The 20538-nt window shown below is 34.5% G+C and overlaps 2 protein-coding genes across 2 annotated transcripts in view; one reads left to right on the top strand and one right to left on the bottom strand.

The window, feature by feature from the left end:
- LOC132195512 (nuclear migration protein nudC) overlaps positions 1-20538 on the bottom strand; it is a 42215-nt gene that overhangs the window by 19278 nt on the left and 2399 nt on the right. The gene's annotated exons all lie outside the window — the stretch shown is intronic.
- On the top strand, positions 7706-19446 carry LOC132195513 (uncharacterized). The gene is made up of 5 exons (XM_059617557.1): positions 7706-7938; positions 16787-16990; positions 17909-18007; positions 18447-18669; positions 19186-19446. The coding sequence occupies exons 1-5, from the start codon at positions 7837-7839 to the stop codon at positions 19212-19214; spliced, it is 657 nt and encodes a 218-aa protein (XP_059473540.1). The 5' UTR covers positions 7706-7836; the 3' UTR covers positions 19215-19446.

Below are 20538 nucleotides of genomic sequence, written 5' to 3' on the forward strand. Positions count from 1 at the left end.
AATTGTAAAAATCGCAGTAAAGAATGAGTAAATTTACACGTTTTCCTTCATTAAAAGCACTTTCAAGCTGTGTTAATTGCGATTTAGCTCAAAATTAATTAAATTTAGTCCAGAAAGAGGACAAATTTTTTGTAAAAGTCGATTTTTTTGTCATTTTGTGATTTTAGCGCGGGTTGATTCGGAGCATTGCGCTTAATAAATTATGCAAATTCATCTCTAGGAGAGATATTTAAGCCACATCTCGAGCGAATATCTCAACCCGCGCTAATTTCCTTAGGAATCAAAGATCGTAAGTTTACCTCTATCACGGGAGCCTGATATTCTTGAATATTTTTAATCTTTTACTTTTAACTGTAAAAATCGCAGTGAAGAATGAGTTAATTTACACATTTTCCTTAATTAAAAGCACTTTCAAGCTGTGTTAATTGCGATTTAGCTCAAAATTAATTAAATTTAGTCCAGAAAGAGGACAAATTATTTGAAAAAGTCGATTTTTTTGTCAGTTTGTGATTTTAGCGCGCGTTGATTCAGAGCATTGCGCTTAATTAATTATGCAAATTCATCTCAAGGAGAGATATTTAAGCCACGTCCCGAGCGAATATCTCAACCCGCGCTAATTTCCTTAGGAATCAAAGATCGTAAGAGTACCTCTATCACGGGAGCCTGATATTCTTGAATATTTTTAATCTTTTACTTTTAATTGTAAAAATCGCAGTGAAGAATGAGTTAATTTACACATTTTCCTTAATTAAAAGCACTTTCAAGCTGTGTTAATTGCGATTTAGCTCAAAATTAATTAAATTTAGTCCAGAAAGAGGACAAATTTTTTGTAAAAGTCGATTTTTTTGTCATTTTGTGATTTTAGCGCGGGTTGATTCGGAGCATTGCGCTTAATAAATTATGCAAATTCATCTCTAGGAGAGATATTTAAGCCACATCCCGAGCGAATATCTCAACCCGCGCTAATTTCCTTAGGAATCAAAGATCGTAAGTTTACCTCTATCACGGGAGCCTGATATTCTTGAATATTTTTAATCTTTTACTTTTAATTGTAAAAATCGCAGTGAAGAATGAATTAATTTACACGTTTTCCTTAATTAAAAGCACTTTCAAGCTGTGTTAATTGCGATTTAGCTCAAAATTAATTAAATTTAGTCCAGAAAGAGGACAAATTTTTTGTAAAAGTCGATTTTTTTGTCATTTTGTGATTTTAGCGCGGGTTGATTCGGAGCATTGCGCTTAATAAATTATGCAAATTCATCTCTAGGAGAGATATTTAAGCCACATCCCGAGCGAATATCTCAACCCGCGCTAATTTCCTTAGGAATCAAAGATCGTAAGTTTACCTCTATCACGGGAGCCTGATATTCTTGAATATTTTTAATCTTTTACTTTTAACTGTAAAAATCGCAGTGAAGAATGAGTTAATTAACACATTTTCCTTAATTAAAAGCACTTTCAAGCTGTGTTAATTGCGATTTAGCTCAAAATTAATTAAATTTAGTCCAGAAAGAGGACAAATTATTTGAAAAAGTCGATTTTTTTGTCAGTTTGTGATTTTAGCGCGCGTTGATTCAGAGCATTGCGCTTAATTAATTATGCAAATTCATCTCAAGGAGAGATATTTAAGCCACGTCCCGAGCGAATATCTCAACCCGCGCTAATTTCCTTAGGAATCAAAGATCGTAAGAGTACCTCTATCACGGGAGCCTGATATTCTTGAATATTTTTAATCTTTTACTTTTAATTGTAAAAATCGCAGTGAAGAATGAGTTAATTTACACATTTTCCTTAATTAAAAGCACTTTCAAGCTGTGTTAATTGCGATTTAGCTCAAAATTAATTAAATTTAGTCCAGAAAGAGGACAAATTTTTTGTAAAAGTCGATTTTTTTGTCATTTTGTGATTTTAGCGCGGGTTGATTCGGAGCATTGCGCTTAATAAATTATGCAAATTCATCTCTAGGAGAGATATTTAAGCCACATCCCGAGCGAATATCTCAACCCGCGCTAATTTCCTTAGGAATCAAAGATCGTAAGTTTACCTCTATCACGGGAGCCTGATATTCTTGAATATTTTGAATCTTTTACTTTTAACTGTAAAAATCGCAGTGAAGAATGAGTTAATTTACACATTTTCCTTAATTAAAAGCACTTTCAAGCTGTATTAATTGCAAGTAAGCTCAAAATTAATTAAATTTAGTCCAGAAAGAGGACAAATTTTTTGAAAAAGTCGATTTTTTTTGTCAGTTTGTGATTTTAGCGCGGGTTGATTCAGAGCATTGCGCTTTATAAATTATGCAAATACATCTCTAGGAGAGATATTTAAGCCACGTCTCGAGCGAATATCTCAACCCGCGCTAATTTCCTTAGGAATCAAAGATCGTAAGTTTACCTCTATCACGGGAGCCTGATATTCTTGAATATTTTTAATCTTTTACTTTTAATTGTAAAAATCGCAGTGAAGAATGAGATAATTTACACGTTTTCCTTAATTTAAAGCACTTTCAAGCTGCATTAATTGCAAGTAAGCTCAAAATTAATTAAATTTAGTCCAGAAAGAGGACAAATTTTTTGAAAAAGTCGATTTTTTTGTCATTTTGTGATTTTAGCGCGGGTTGATTCGGAGCATTGCGCTTAATAAATTATGCAAATTCATCTCTAGGAGAGATATTTAAGCCACATCCCGAGCGAATATCTCAACCCGCGCTAATTTCCTTAGGAATCAAAGATCGTAAGTTTACCTCTATCACGGGTGCCTGATATTCTTGAATATTTTTAATCTTTTACTTTTAATTGTAAAAATCGCAGTGAAGAATGAGTTAATTTACACGTTTTCCTTAATTAAAAGCACTTTCAAGCTGTGTTAATTGCGATTTAGCTCAAAATTAATTAAATTTAGTCCAGAAAGAGGACAAATTTTTTGTAAAAGTCGATTTTTTTGTCATTTTGTGATTTTAGCGCGGGTTGATTCGGAGCATTGCGCTTAATAAATTATGCAAATTCATCTCTAGGAGAGATATTTAAGCCACATCCCGAGCGAATATCTCAACCCGCGCTAATTTCCTTAGGAATCAAAGATCGTAAGTTTACCTCTATCACGGGAGCCTGATATTCTTGAATATTTTTAATCTTTTACTTTTAACTGTAAAAATCGCAGTGAAGAATGAGTTAATTTACACATTTTCCTTAATTAAAAGCACTTTCAAGCTGTATTAATTGAAAGTAAGCTCAAAATTAATTAAATTTAGTCCAGAAAGAGGACAAATTTTTTGAAAAAGTCGAATTTTTTGTCAGTTTGTGATTTTAGCGCGGGTTGATTCAGAGCATTGCGCTTTATAAATTATGCAAATACATCTCTAGGAGAGATATTTAAGCCACGTCTCGAGCGAATATCTCAACCCGCGCTAATTTCCTTAGGAATCAAAGATCGTAAGTTTACCTCTATCACGGGAGCCTGATATTCTTGAATATTTTTAATCTTTTACTTTTAACTGTAAAAATCGCAGTGAAGAATGAGTTAATTTACACATTTTCCTTAATTAAAAGCACTTTCAAGCTGTATTAATTGAAAGTAAGCTCAAAATTAATTAAATTTAGTCCAGAAAGAGGACAAATTTTTTGAAAAAGTCGAATTTTTTGTCAGTTTGTGATTTTAGCGCGGGTTGATTTAGAGCATTGCGCTTTATAAATTATGCAAATACATCTCTAGGAGAGATATTTAAGCCACGTCTCGAGCGAATATCTCAACCCGCGCTAATTTCCTTAGGAATCAAAGATCGTAAGTTTACCTCTATCACGGGAGCCTGATATTCTTGAATATTTTTAAACTTTTACTTTTAATTGTAAAAATCGCAGTGAAGAATGAGATAATTTACACGTTTTCCTTAATTTAAAGCTCTTTCAAGCTGCATTAATTGCAAGTAAGCTCAAAATTAATTAAATTTAGTCCAGAAAGAGGACAAATTTTTTGAAAAAGTCGATTTTTTTGTCATTTTGTGATTTTAGCGCGGGTTGATTCAGAGCATTGCGCTTAATAAATTATGCAAATATATCTCTAGGAGAGATATTTAAGCCACGTCCCGAGCGAATATCTCAACCCGCGCTAATTTCCTTAGGAATCAAAGATCGTAAGTTTACCTCTATCACGGGAGCCTGATATTCTTGAATATTTTTAATTTGTTACTTTTAATTGTCAAAATCGCAGAGAAGGTTGAGTTAATTTACACGTTTTCATTAATTAAAAGCACTTTCAAGCTGTATTAATTGCAATTAAGCTCAAAATTAATTAAATTTAGTCCAGAAAGAGAACAAATTATTTGAAAAAGTCGATTTTTTTGTCAGTTTGTGATTTTAGCGCGCGTATATCCAGAGCATTGCGCTTAATTAATTATGCAAATTCATCTCAAGGAGAGATATTTAAGCCACGTCCCGAGCGAATATCTCAACCCGCGCTAATTTCCTTAGGAATCAAAGATCGTAAGTTTACCTTTATCAAGGGAGCCTGATATTCTTGGATATTTTTAATTTTTTACTATTAATTGTCAAAATCGCAATAAAGAATGGGTTAATTTACACGTTTTCATTAATTAAAAGCACTTTCAAGCTGTATTAATAGCGATTTAGTTCAAAATTAATTAAATTTAGTCCAGAAAGAGGACAAATTTTTTGAAAAAGTCGATTTTTTTGTCATTTTGTGATTTTAGCGCGCGTTGATTCAGAGCATTGCGCTCAATTTATTATGCAAATTCATCTCAAGGAGAGAAATTGAAGCCACGTCCCGAGCGAATATCTCAACGAGCGCTAATTTCCTAAATAATTGCAAAATTGAAATTTTTGCATATATATGAAAGAAAGCACCAATGCTTTTACACTCTGGGTTGATTTTGCTCAAAAAAATTATGCAAACCTTATTATATAATAAAATTTGCAAACATTTTTTCCAGTCTGAAAAACTCATAATTTGTAGGTATTAATGAAGCCACCTTGGCAAGGCTCCTCTTTCTTCTGACCGCAGATGCTTTTATTACCACATTGTAGGCGCATAAGTAGCACTTAATCTTCGCACGGTGCATCAAGTGTGGCCGAGTTGCGGCTTACACTAGATACTATGGCTATTTTTGCATCATCCACTCGAGTGATCTTGAACAGCAGCAGCGGGCGGATGACTTTGATAGTGAAACGCATCAGACGATGTGTATTGTATGTGTGGCTGTGCGTGCAGCACCGCGTGCACCTGCTTAGCAATTTGATATCTAATGATTTTTAAATTGTATTGTCTGCGCAATTTTGCCTCTCGACGCTTGCGATTAGCGAAAGCAAGGTGAAGTGCACAACTTGTTTTCTAGAATGTTTGCATAAATGTGCATGAGCTTCTGATACTACAAAAAAAAATCAGAGTTTCTGCCCAGTCATAAACTTAATAGATTTATTATGCAAAATTTCAAAAGAAAAATTCATGGGATTTTTGGGAAAATTAAAAAATGATATTTTCATTGTGAAATCTGAAAAAGATACTCAGTATTTTTTTTTTTTTTAATAAAAATTTAAAAGCTCGTAATAATCTTTGAAAACAATACCCTCACTTCCCAACAATAAGTTTGGCCGTGGCGCGTTCTTCTTCAAAATTGTCAAGCCTGCCCTCAAAATTTACCCCTCAAGTAAAATCACTCCCTCTGCAAGGAGCATTTTGTGGCAGCAAGTCAAGGTTTATTTTTTATTTTTAAAATGTCTAATATTTCTTCTTTTTTTCCAATTGTGTGGATTTGTCTTCTTTTTGATGTCGGGCGTTTTGAAAGTCATTTGCTACATGTATAATGTAAACATTTTACTCTTTTTCCCTAAATAAAAATTTCAGCATGATCAAGAAGAATAAATAATTAAATAAATAAATAACTGAACAAAAACCAGGTCAACCGAGGCTCACTGCGGCGGATGGGTTCTTTTTTATCTTGGGTGTTTTTCAAAATTCTTCCTAGTGGTGGTGCCGTTTTTGCCAAAATTTCCTTTCTTTTCAACAATTGAATGTGACGTAACAATTTTGACAAATACACAGTAATAATAATAGTTATAATTTTTTTCACGGTAAATTTTTGTATCGTACTTTGTTTAAAATTATGCTACGTATTTCAATTTGTACAGAAATAAGAGGTTGAGCCTTTTGCCCTCAAAAAATTCAATTCCCTCTCAACCGTTGATTGTATTTCAATACAATTTGAATTTTTTTTTACAATTTAGACAAAAAATAATAAAGATAAAAATTTTTAACAAGAACAAACATACATTTTTTTTATAGAAAGGATAATCCGAGAAAATCGTTAAAATTTTAAACTGAAAAATAAGAGTTTAGCAAATTAAATTATTTGTTAAACAATATGGTATCCAAGTTTGGAAATAAATTGCACCAAATTTGCATTATTTTAAGGAGAATTCCATTGCCTTCTCATTGTGATTCACAGATGTAAAATAATCGATACACGGCGGTGGAGAAAATTATTCAGGAAGGGCGAGTGAGTCAAGCTCATAGCTCGCAGGCGGTGTTATTTTCATCAAGTTTTGCATTGAATAATAAGTGGAATTATACTTACTAATCATTTCCTCAAAGAAACGCAAATACCGGAGTTGAAAAAAAAAAATAGATAGTGCGCTTTCTATCAGGAAAATGGCACGTCAGGGATTGAATTTCGAAGTCGTTTGTGGTTTATTTCACAGCCTGGAACAGACGCACGTAGCTCCTGGCCTACTTTTTTGTCGTATCAGTTTTTCTCACTCAAAAATCGGAAAGCGATCATTTTTTGACAAGGGTGTCGTTGCGCAGTGCATCCTTGCGCCTGTACAAAATAATCGGCACCGATCAATATAACGGTTGTAAAAACACGTGTCAATCAATCGTTAATCACCCCTATAAATTATGTGGATTGGGACACATTATATTTTTATATCAACAAAATAGAGGTCACCAAGGAAGAATTTAAAATAGAGCACGAAGTAAAAAAATTTTATGCCTGGATGTTATCAGAAATCTGGCCTTGGTTGTTTCCGTGGGAGTCGAGAACCTGATTTGCACAAATTGCATAAGAATATCAGATGCGTTTTTGGATGAGTCGTTTTTGACGTCAGTGGCGGTCAGATTTATTGGTGCAATCAAAATCAACTGCCGTTAAAAAGAGAAAAGACGATAAAAAATAAATAAAGAATTATTAGAACAATCTAAATATATAATATTTTGAAAATTAAAGTCCTGCTCACGCTTCATTTTTTCTACAGATTTTTTCAAAAAGCTTTTCCTTGAATCAAAGACAAAAATCGGAGCCCATTCAAGAATAAAAAAAATTTTATCGTCAAAATTGCATTTAATTATGTTCCTATTTCTGTGTTTGTTGTCGAGTTTGAAATGTTATGAATCAGTTTGAAGCAAAATTTGATGATTAAAACTTCCCAGAACAAAGGTTAACGAATTGGGCAACGCATGAAAAACCCGGCAATAATTGCACGTTTCGCGCAAGCCTCGCGTTTTTGTGCCACTTTGCATGAGTCGGCGGCGCGAGATGCGCGGCTGCGGCGACGTGAAAATGAAAGTGAGCCATTGAAAGCGCCGCGCGCGCGTCCAAGTTTAAGGTTAAAAGTGACGTGCCGGTCTAGCCATGCATCGGGGAACCACGTGACACCTGACGTAACCGCCGCGGTACCTGAGCTCAGGTCGGCCGAGCAGGCGGCAGTCGCTCCAGCGGCACTGAACGCACCGGACAGACCTCGCAGCCGAGGTAGTGGCCGGCGACAAAGCGCACGCGAGACTTTCAAGAGAATTTCAAGCCAGGACAGACCGTTGTCTCCAACAATGGTAGTGGCCGAAAAAGCGACCGACCCCAAGTCGAGCACCACCATGCTCTGGGTGCAGGCGTCCGCCCTCCAGCAGCAGTTCCACCAATGCGAGGTCCACGTAAGTGCAGCGATTTTTTCTTTTAAATATTGCGATTTTGAGAATTTCAATTATTTTTTTGGCATTGTTCGAAAGAAAATTTATTGATTTTTTTAAGGGGTTTTTGTACTGAAACTGAGCAAGAAAAACTTTGCTTTAAAGAATGGAATACATACCAAAATTTTGACTTTCAATTTTAATTAGGAAATTAATTTTAAACGACACAAAAATTGTGCCTTTTCCTGTTACAAAAAAAAATAAAAAACTTAATTACGACCCGGAAAATTAGGGTAAACAGAGCAACAGACACTAATCTCCACTAATTTGAACAGAAAAACACACGCTCACTTGAAAAAAAGCTTATCGAGTTTGAAAAGATTTAATTACACGAAAATTCAAACAAGTAAAAATTATTTAAAACCCAAAGAAACCACTCGAAACGGGAAATAATTAAATTAGTACTGAGACTAATCGCCTTTTAATTTTGGGAAATTTTCGCTCTCAATTAAAATTGTTTATTATCACAACAGGAATTTTTCTAACTTTTTTACACCGGCTTTGTCTCAAATATCTCGTTGTCTCAGAACGTAATTCCACGTCAAGGCGATTAGTCGCAGTACTAATTTAAGTAAAAATTACCCAAATAAAAATTCATTTCATCATTAAAATTGTAAATTGCACATATTTACCAATTTGTATTATTATTGACAAGAAGATAGATAAATAATTTTTAATTTCTATTTTTTGTTACTATAAATTTTTGTTCTAAAATATTTTGGAAATAGATAACTTTAAAAGAAAAACACTGAAAATGAATAGCGTTGACATGTTTAATTTTGTAATTATCTTGTTACTAATTTTTTCGATTAAATTAAAACTGACCTTTAATACTCTGCGTGTGATTTATTTAATCCAAATATATTATGGCGGTCACAGAAGCTTCCGTTTGGCATTGGCAGTGAGATCTGCCTCTGATTACGGAACCTTTCCTTTCAATTTCACGCGAGGTGGTCACTCTTGATTTCTCTTTTGCGCTTCGCCAGTTGCATAATTGCGGATAAGTCAGCGTTCAAGATGAGCAGCATTGGCTTATGCAATGACCGGAGAATAATTTATTCCGTTTCCTCGAAAACAATGAATGCCAACGGTAATGAGCACAAAAGGTCAGTTATGCATCAAGCGACTCATCTTGCCATCACCGGCATAAAAATAATAAGAAAACTTTATTTAAAAAAGAAATCGTAGGAGATTCGCATTTAAAATACATAACATTATTTTCAGAACTAAAATTCAGTTTTTTTTTTCAGTGTTACAAAGACACATAAAAAATTAAATCAAAAATACACAAATTGACTTTTATTTATTTATACTTTTTATACAAAATTGCAGCCCACGAATATTTACTCAAAGCAAGCAAGGGAGCGACATTTTGCAAAATTGTATATATCATCATTATTTTGGCATGAATGCAAATAAAATAAAATGGACTTCCGCACGCGCGAGTTGATTCAGTTGATCAAGGGTACAATTTTTGGGCCAGAAACTTTGTTTAATCAGAACGCAGAGGGCAAATATTTGCATCCCATGCAATGAGGAAGCTGCGCGTCGCGAATACAAAAAGCGGTGGCGTTTGAAATAAAATATATGCTCACTTGCCGGGCTGACGAAAAAAATTATATAAAACACAAAAATGCACGCGCCTCTCAATGTCAAGGTTCAAACAACACTCCTTTTTGGCTCTGGCTGGGCAAACACTCGCTCGCCAAAAAGTAAATAATACAAGAGATGTGCACGTTCGCACAAAAAGTACGTGAGTGAAATTCCTAAATTGTTTCGGCGCCCTTTTCGTTACAATATATTCAAGCAAGTGAATTTTAAACTGATATTATTTGCTTGTGAACAATGCAAATAATGAGCTTTCATGAGCGCTGCCGGTTTATTCAAAGGCACAATATTTAAATTACGATTTAAAATTATTTTCATTTAAAAAATAGCTCTTGTCTTATTAGTTTCAATTTAAACAAGAAAAAGAAATTCAGATAGAATGTGCAATAAAAGTTTATGTATTTTAACAGTAAATTAAGGAACTTTTTAAACTTATTTAAACAAACAAACAGATCGTTTTTTTTATTAATTTAATTAAGTGACTTTAATGTGAAATACAACAATAAATATTGCCATATTTATTGTTAGTTTCAAATGATTTAATGAGTTTTTTTTAACTTCCAATACAATTATAATTGGAAGTATTTTAATAATTCATTTGAATACGTCCTGTCTCTATAAAACTTGAAGTAATAAATCTTCCACATCAGCTAGGCCAATCGAGTTTCTGTCAAGTGCAAATTACTACATAATATCACAATCCAATTCCTGGTTTATGCAAAACAATGGTATGAAATGAATGCAACTTAATGTAGAATTAATCCAGATCGTGCATTTAGCAAGTAATTCGCATCCGCCTCTGCTCGCTGCACTCATTGATCCGTGCTTGTGTGAATCACGCAGCAAAAGTCGAGAGATAATTGCATCCGCGTGGTGGCAGCCGGCGCGGATTTGCAAAAGGAATCTCGCAGGAAAACGAGTCCGAATGCATCAAAGTTTGTTCGAAAATGTCTCGGGGGCGTTTTGAGTTTTCCGAGTGCCGTCGCCGACCCTGATTCTGTATGTAATAGTTGCTGGTAATTACGAAAGGTACTCTCATGATCCAACTTAAAGTACATACCCGGTCGTAAATCCTGACAACGAGACACACTTACGAAGTCTATAAAATGCCTGTTGTAAATCTTCAGGAAGAAATCGCAGCCAGATCGAATAATCTGTTGTGCTTTTATATAAGGATTTTAATTTGCTTTTAATGGATTCACGATTCTGCTACTTGTATTTTTATTCGTTTTTAATTACAAGCTACCGTGGAAAGTATAAAAATAAATATGTGTGCAATCTATTTATACATTTTTACCTTGAAACAAAGTGCAACAATTTAGCTATCGGCAAAATCATCACGAATCTTAATTATAAGTTTACATTTTTATGACAAAGATGGGATTGTGTGATTTTTAGGAAGTGAAAAAGTGCACGACTAATTGCGGCCAATTATGTTGTATTATCTTCACACGTTGTAAAGTAATTTTAGTTTCAGGTGCACGCCAAATTGAGGAAACGCTAATCGGCTTTTGTCTGCTCAAAATAATCGTTTTTAAACCAAAATATAGAATATTTTGCTGATTTTCTTAAATCTATTGTAATTGAATTTTGCTCGATTAGGTTTATTATTTGACCAACTTAATTAATTTGAAGCAGGACAAAACCGTAATTAATCTCGCTCGGTGATCAATTCTAGAAAGTGAACTCGATCAGCAGCACAAATGAACTCGTTGGAGCAAGGAAAATAGCACTCGATTGTCTCCGCAGCACTGCGCGGCGGATTAATTTATCACGTCAATTTTTTCCGTCGCTATTGAAATAGTTTGTATCGCGCAATAATCGTATGCACGCGCTGATTGACGGGTTCGTCACGGCGAGGTGATTTCTGCCGATTTGCGTCCAGATAAGCCGGTCCGAGAACAACAACCGAGAGATGTGATCGGCGAGAAGTTGTAGAAAAAAAGAAAGACCAACGACTTGCGGACGACCTTTAGTGTTTTGAAATTAACTAACGCACTTTCAGATCTGTTTACTTCCAGTGTGTGTAAGGTTGAAAGTCACTCCGAGCCATCCGGAGGTGTTTGCCTTTTTTATATACTTGTGAGGCTACTTTGACCAGCTGTTTTGACATTCACTGAGAAATAAACAGCCACATTTCTCAATAAAAATTTAATAACAAAAAATTATAGTTATTTGTAAGAAAGCAGTGGCATTTTAATTTATTCATAAAAAATTGTGAATTAATTTTGAAATTTTTCAGATATTAAAAAAAAATATTAGAAATGTTTTTTTTTTCGTTAGAATTTTTGAGCAAACGATTTTTTTTTAAATTTCAAGTTTTTCTTAGATTAAAAGATAATTTCAACGTTAATAATTTAGTCCAAAAAACAGAAGCTTGCGTTATTGAGAAATTCATATCACTGAGCTAGAAATCTAAAGAAAAAATATTTGGAAATTTAAAAATTGTTGAAAAGTTAGAAATCAGATTGATTTATTAAAAAAAAAAAAATAATAATAATAATAATTCTGACATTTAAAATAACTGTTTTACTGATTAAAAATAATTTAAAAATATCCTTAGGTTTATAGAGGCACAATTTACATTCAGATTTTCCAAAGAAAGGTATTATTTTTTGCTATTTTATTTGTTACAATCAGACTAAATTTAATTGAATTTTCCACATTTAACAAATAAATTACCTTTGAATTTGAATTGAATGCATCGGCTTTTAACGCGAGTTAAAGTAACAAGGCAGCAACATTGTTGAGCAACTGCATAATTAGTCAATTTCATCCCCTGGTGACCCACAAAGCCAGTCGGTCACACACAATGCGTTCGTTCGCCGGCTCGATAAATCACGACTGGCCGTGGCTCGTTTCCCATTCACAAGAGCAGCGAGCGCCTCCGTGCGTCTAACCGCTCTTAAGAACAATGATAAATCTGTCCCAATTAATCGAGCATGTGATTTCAAATTAAAATGCGCCGTTTGAAACAAAAGTATCAAGTGCCGGTCGCGGTTGGGCAACCGCGAAACGCCGACCAGAGCGTTTAATTAGACTTTTGTTGTTGCAGCTCGCCGGCCGGTTGGGCAACTTTGAAGTGCATGTGTCTTAGCTAAACAGCTCCGATCGCGTTCGCACACCTGAGATAATTGCCACACTCGGGCCGCAAAAAACTTGCGTGAATTCTTTTTTGGCAAACCTCGGGTTTTTACATATTTCTATATAATGCGCCAACTTGCTCAAGATTCTCCAACAGTCGGTGACGCAAAGACACATCATGAGAAAAAGATACGGCGACGTGCCATTGTCCCCATGGGAATGTCGCAGAACCTTGATTTTGCACTACCTGGCTTTTTAGGCCAATTTCTGCCAACTTTGTTCATAATTCATCTCTTGCAAGCAGAACTTGTGATTTTATTTTTCTAATGCACAATTAATAGCAATAAATTATTATTATATTTGTTTATTGAAGTGCAATTATCACATTATTTAATTCAATTTAGGAAAAATAAAATTTCGTATCTAAGACAAAAAAAATACTGCGGCGTGTGGGGTCTTATTGATCTCAGAAGTTTTAGCAAAATATTTGCTAATGATGGTGCCGTTTTTTCCTAATATTCCTTTTTTCAACAATTTTATTTTACAAAAAATAAATGTTAACAATGCGATTTGGCCAATAAACAAAAATGATAAAAAAATAAATTTTCTAACTAAATTTTAAATGATATAATAATATGTTTGAAGAAGTTGACACTCGAGGAGATGATCATGGAAATGAAGATTCGGGCTTTTCCTCGTTGCAAAAAATTGTTTTTATTCAAAAACAAACTTCTTCATTTCCATGATATAATAATACTTCATGAGTTTTGTCCAAGTAAAAAGTCTTTAAGTTGCATATTTAAGCGTCACCTTCCGAAAACATTACATAACCAGGAAATTGCCTTTTGTGTTATATTACAATGTTTTTTTTTTAAACTTCAGTGCAAAAGTCTTCCGCCCAGATTACCCATTTTTTTTACCTCGTCTTTTGTGGCGACAAAAGAGCGTCTGCAAGCGCGGCTAATCTCCTATCCATACAAAATTATCCGATGCTGATGTGCAAAGACCTTCAGTCGAGAGTCGGCCTTTGCGCGGAGCATTATTATCTTCTATTAACGAGAACATCCCTAATTGCGAGCGACTCATGCTCGGACGTTCAGATTTTGTCGCGAGATGCACTTGCTTGTCGGAAGTCAAAAGTGATGAATGCGGAGGCAGAAACGACGGCTAATTACGGCGACTCCCTCATTTAGCGTTACCAACACTTTGAAATTACTTTTATCAGACTGAACGTCATTTTTCGCACTTCACACGAGAGAGTAATTAAATTAAAAGCGGCAGCTGGTCGTGACTTTCGGCGAGTTGAACGCGCGGGCAACTTTGTATAATTGAATTTTGACCTTGATTGCGGCGAGTCTGAAGATGGCACACATTTTATACTAAGGAAACAATATTTTAATTAAATTAATTATTACTTTTATGATTATCTAGATATTTGTTACAAAATTATAAACTTTAAGCGTCATTTTGAGATTTTAGAATATAAATTAACTATTTTTTATTTAATTGTTAAATATGCTTTAAAATCTTACGCTCAAAATATTTATTTAACGATAAATAGTTTATTAAAAACTGCGTCGATTATATTCCGATGAAACAAAAAATTTATCCGATGCCAATTTAAATTGCCCGTCGTGATGAAAAAAAAAATTAATTTTCAATTGCACGAAATCAATTGCCATGGCAATAAAAGCTTGACCTCGATTGACTCGCCATTGAACCTGAAACGTCCGCAGGTGCGAAAAGTTATTTCACGCGATCAGGCGTTTTTTTTTTATTAGGCGGTGCTGAGAATTTTTGGCTTGCACATCCTGATCGGCCCGGTTACTCAATTCCTGTCATGCAAAATAAACTCACAAACGAGCGCCCTCAGCGCAGTGCAGACGACGCGTTGAATGGGTTTTTTGCCATGCACGCGCTGGAGTGTCCGTTTTTAACAAAAGCCTCATCACGATCTGGATTTTCTGCACAATCGGCCGCGGGATAATTGGACCGGCTGCCGGCGCATCCTGCTCGAACCCACGCAACCTGTCCAGGGAACCCCAACAATAAAAGCACACAGTTTTGTTTTGAATTTTAATTACATTTGAAAGTACTTAAAGTAAAACTAAATTAAAATTTTAAATTGTAACTTTCTTTTTAAATAATCCATTTTTTTTAGCTTAAAAATGCAAACTTTGTTATTTGGATTATTTTTTTTCCAATTAATAAATTTCATAAATTTTAAAATTATGCTCCAACAAAAAAATTGTTGTTGATCATTCTTCAAAAATCAGAATTGAAAAATTAACCTAACTAAATAAAGCTTCACAATCAGTTGCTTTATCTTTCGTCTTTTAATAATGCTCAGCTTTGAAACTTCCTCGTTATGAAATTTGCATACTCCAATGTCACGAAGAAAATGATATCGGTTGCGTTATGTTTCTCAATCCAACGACATGTGTAGGATTAAGTATTTAACATCTACATTAAACCGTGATTTGCAATATTCTTTCTTCTTTTTTCTTTTGCTTAGACGGTTTGCGGCTTACAAGAATCTAATAATAATTCGTGAAACCGGTCGACAAGCTTGTGGAAATTAGAGCCAAAAACCAACAAAACCGCAAGCAAGAAGTGCAAGTTTCGATTAACCAAAGCCACAAAATAAATAATGGTTTCTGAAAGAAAAAAAAACTAGAAATTTTATAATTGTATTTTAAATTAAATTTAAGATTTTTACTTTTAAAATCAGCGGCGCGGTTCCCTCTTACGAGAATATGCACGTCAATTCATTGATGGGCGATTTTTTTTTAGCTCGCTCCATTAACGTGTCAGTTACGTAAAGATCCGGCAGTGGATTATTTTTGTTCTGCGGCTGCATCACGCTCGACTGCATCAGCTACTGGCCGGCGACTTATTTTCTATACATTTAGAGAGCGACCACCCGTTCACCTTGCGCGCCGATCGAAATTCGGCCGAAAGAGACACACGATGGGTGCCGCGCCCTGATCTCTTGCAATTGCATCCATTCGGAGACCTCTAAGGTCGCTCTCTACGAATATACGCCCTGGGCACGAATTTCGCACATCCTCATTCCAGACAGAAACTTGTTTGTTTTGGATTGGGCGACGTCTGCCGAACACACTCCAACCGCCTCTTTTCATTTTTCAGCATCAGAATTATTATTATTTAATAATGAAGCTGTTTTGAAATTCGATCCCAGTGATATTTTATACCGCACGTACTGACGGCAGGTGCGGGCTGCGAAGGGAAGAAGATCCGCCTCGATAATGACCGTGAATTGTTTCACTCCAGCCGCCTTTGTCGCATCGGTGTCTGTTATCATATCAACTACATACGCTGTAACGATTTTGATGCGCCAGTTTCAGCAAAATATCTCTAAATAATTCAATTTAATGCAGCCATAATTAATGCTCATTTTCATATGGAATTATTTAAAATCTAGAATTTACAAAAGAAATTTGGATTAATTATCATTCCGTCTTTAAAAGGGATGGCAATGGTTGAGCTTGTAATTGAAAATTAATTTAATCATAAAACTGATTCAAATATAAAAAGTTTGATTGTAGTGTTTGAAGAAATTGACACTGATTGTGAGATGATCATGGGACTGAAGAAATCGGGCATTTTCTTTGTTGTAAGAAAAATTGTTTTCATTAAAAAACAGATTTTACCTCTACCAGTTTTCGGTCATGATCTGCGACAATATTTCATAAGCAAGAAAAATAGAAAAAAAATCAGTAAATTGAAGACAAAAAAAAAATTAAAGTACCAACCTATTTAGATTAGTATATTAAAATTTGTTGGTTTTAATATTTTAATTTGTGTGTTAAAATGTGGTGTTTTTTCAATTTACTTAATTTTTTATTGTATTTTTCATTTTTCTCCCTCATGAAATAGGGTCGCAGACCGTGACTGAAATTGGTAGATCCGTTTTGTTTTTGAATAAAAAAAATTTTTACAACGAGGAAATGCTCGATCTCTCTTCACTTTGATTTTAGTGAATTAGCATAATTTTGCAGATAAATTCAACTACCAAAAATTAGTGATTAATTTTAATTCTTTACTTCTAAAAGAAAAATAGCATAGATTATTTACCTATTAAAATTGTGCGTTTTAGGAAAAGGGCACCGAGTGGTACTACATCCCGCGTCCCTCCCTATCTCTTCCTTCGCGAACCTCGAGTCGTCGCGTGTCGGAGGACTCGTCAGGGAAACACAGCTGGAACAACTCCAGACACTCTAGTCTCGCCTTCTCCACGCACCCTGGCGTGCACGGCAACGGGGGCGCCTCGTCCTCTTCCGCCTCCTCGGCCAGTTCCCAGGTACGAAAACTTTTTTTAATCTTCAATCACGCATTGAATGAAACAAGGACGCCTGCTTTTGAACTCGAGCAAAAAACAAAAATCACCAGTATCATTTTGACTGCATGAAATTTGAATAACTGTTTGCAGATACCGATCGACGTGAAGCACATTATTAAAAAAAAACGTCCTTGCCTCCAGCGGGAGCACAATGCGAGGAAATCACGGCGATGCTTTTTGTTGGTAATTAGTAAAAAGGAAAGGCGACTGGAAACATTTTTTTTACTGTCGCGGTACATTATTGTAATTGTTTTCGCACCTGTTTTAATTTCCTGAAATTACTATATCTCCGCATAGGTCTGTTAATATGAACCGGGAAGTTTTTCTTTTTTGCTGCCTCTTCACGGATAATCACGATAAGAGCGGTCAATTTATGCTTAAAACGATTCGAGGGAAACTGTTTTTGCCGCAAAAAAGGGAAAGAAGGTGAAAAAATTTATGAACGCGGAACAAGTGACACAAGAAATTTATATCTAAACACTCTAATTAAATCACCCGGTCCACGCTCATTTTTGGTATTAAGAGCTGGTTTTTGTCGCGCATATATTATGACGGCGGCGCCAACTCTGGCGAAGATGAGACTTAACTAGATTTCTGGCGTTTCCTTTTAATTGGCCATTTGAAGGTCAGGTGCCGATGAGTCTGAATCACTTCACGTGAAAAATGTTGTCATATTTGGCGCTATTTTTAGAACTGGTTTGACCTTCATCCAAATGCCCCGTTTTGAAAACACGCGCGGGTTTCATTTTTAAATCGGAATTATTTTTTAATTATATTGATTCAAAAATCATTAAATATTAGTCGAGAATAAATTAGTTTAATTAATTTTCATTTCACCAATTTCCATTTAATTAACTGTTTATTTCTGTACATTTTTAGCTCAGTGACAACAGCGGCCAACCCTTGGTGAACGCCGCGACCTGGTTGCCCCCTCACCCCCCTGCACTCATCATCACAAAGGACGTGATTTCCAAGCACGTGAGTTTCAAAACGTTTTACTTTTTTGGTTGCATTCTGCACTGTTCTCGCGACACGACAGTTTAAAGTAGCAAAAAACCATCACGCCCTGACTGCGTGTTTAATTGTGGCGTTTTTGCTTTCATTATCACGAGGCGGGGTAATTAGCAGGAGGCTGCATCCTGATGCACTTATCTGTCGTCCAAGGCCGACTTTAATTTTGGCTGCTCCCTGTATTTACGCTTTCTGTTGACAAGTGTTCGCGGCAATCGTTTTATTACCCTGTTCAATTGCCGAAACGAGACAAAACTGGTCACGACAGAAACCTGATCATTACTCGTCAACCTTCCTTGAGAACTAAATTATACACTTTGAGTAAAATTTAATTGTTTGATAAAATTTTCAAAAATTTTGATTTTATCGGAAGTTGCTAATGAATTCAATTTTTTCCTGCTTCTAGGACCCTGAATTGGGTGGCGAAATTGCATCCGTCAGTAAAAAGTGCGACGCCGACAGCATCTCGCTGGCTTCGTCGACGCACTTCACCATGATCGGCGGCGCCAGTGCGAGAGGGCGCCGAAGAAGTGGCTGTTGCAGCCATTCACACCGAATCACAGCCCTCGTGCTCACCATGAGTGTCATTTTCCTAGTTGGTATCACCGTCGCAGTCATTCTTATGGAAAGTAAGTAAAAAAATTAATCAAAATGTTTTCAAAATATTAAAAAATTAAAAAAGCGTTTCCAATTAATCCTGAAATTCTTTAAAAATGATTATAATTGTTTAACAATATAAAATTTCCTGTAATTGAACGTTTTATGGTTGATGAATGAATCAACCAGGTTCAAATAGAAAATTTATTTAATTTATTTACTACTAAAAATATTGCCAAAAAGCATTATTTTTAAATTTTTTCTCTTAATCAGTAATTAATTTGTCAGGTGCAAGTGCAGCATCAATCTGTAATGACTTGTCTGATAAATGTATAAAAATGCAATAAAATAACCATTTTTTTTAAATAATTTTCAAACCCAACTCAAGGCAAACCTCTCCCATATCGGCTCCCATAACAGAGTCATTGCGATGTTCTGTTTTAAAATTTATTTTTTCACTTTAAGCGCAAATGGATTTAGCATCGCAATAAAATTCTTTAACACATTTTATTATTACTTTTAGTAATGAATGCTTTTCGTTGTTTCAGTGCGGATCAAGTACTACAACGTGCGGTGATGGCGGGTCGCCGTGGTCGTTCAAGTTGAGTGAGGCGCCTGGGCGCTTCGCTTGCGTGACAAGCTCGTGATCCACTGTGTGCTACTGTATTTTACAAATCCTTTAGTTTGTAAAAGAAAAACTTCGTCAACTGATAAATTTGGAAGCCTTAGAAGCACATTTATTTATTCTCAAACTTCTGTTTAAGTCTATTTATAAAAGTAAATAAAAACCACGGTGAAAATAAATATTCACAAACGAATGAATCAAGATTGTTTTCTTTTAGATAAAACTGAGATAAAACAAAAATCGTGTTTCAGTTATTTAAAATTAATTGTACGTATATATATATATATATATATATATATATATATATATATATATATATATATATATATATATATATATATATATATATATATATATATATATATATATATATATATATATATATATATATATATATATATATATATATATATATATATATATATATATATATATATATATATATATATATATATATATATATATATATATATATATATATATATATATATATATATATATATATATATATATATATATATATATATATATATATATATATATATATATATATATATATATATATATAAAAAATATCAACAAAAATTCCATTATTTTCACACCATGAAAAATATATTAAAAAAATATAAATTTCCACCTCTAAAAATTTAGTTCAGTTTAATGAAAGTTTTTACAACTCTTTCTTAAAGTTCATGAAAGATACATTATCTATAACCTTTTATTGTTGTTGTTTGTTGTTTTACTTAAAAATAAATGCAATTTTATATATTAAATTAAAAAAAACCTGCTCTTTTTTAATTATTGTTGGATTGTGGTTGTTTGCTATAAAATTCTACTTTCAATTTTGAACCCATGATGAACAAAATCCAATTTCTTTTGTTGTTGTCGAACATTCCAGGTCGCTCAAGTGCATTTTAATTAACGCATTATTTTCCTCTGCCGACCTTGTTCTTGCGGAGACAAAAACAGATCGGCGCCGCGGGTGCCGAAAATCCAAGCTGCGGGTTCAAATCCCACTTTCCTCAGACAAACGGTGTTTGTATAAAATAAATTATATTATTTTGTCAGCTTAATCCGTCAGCTGGCCAAGGACAAATAATTGGATCGCAAATCTTTGGCGCGAGCAAAAGGAGCAGGAAGTTGGCGGAGAAAATTAATTAATTAGAAGAAAGAGCGAGTCGCACCCGAGGCGATGACACGGGTTGCTTCATCGCGGCCTTCAGATGCGCACAAGGAAAAAGGCTGTTTACATAATTTGGACCATCGGGACCCTCCA

Source organism: Neocloeon triangulifer, unplaced genomic scaffold (genome assembly GCF_031216515.1).
Source record: "Neocloeon triangulifer isolate White Clay Creek 2 clone unplaced genomic scaffold, ASM3121651v1 ptg000009l, whole genome shotgun sequence".
NCBI lineage: Eukaryota > Metazoa > Arthropoda > Insecta > Ephemeroptera > Baetidae > Neocloeon > Neocloeon triangulifer.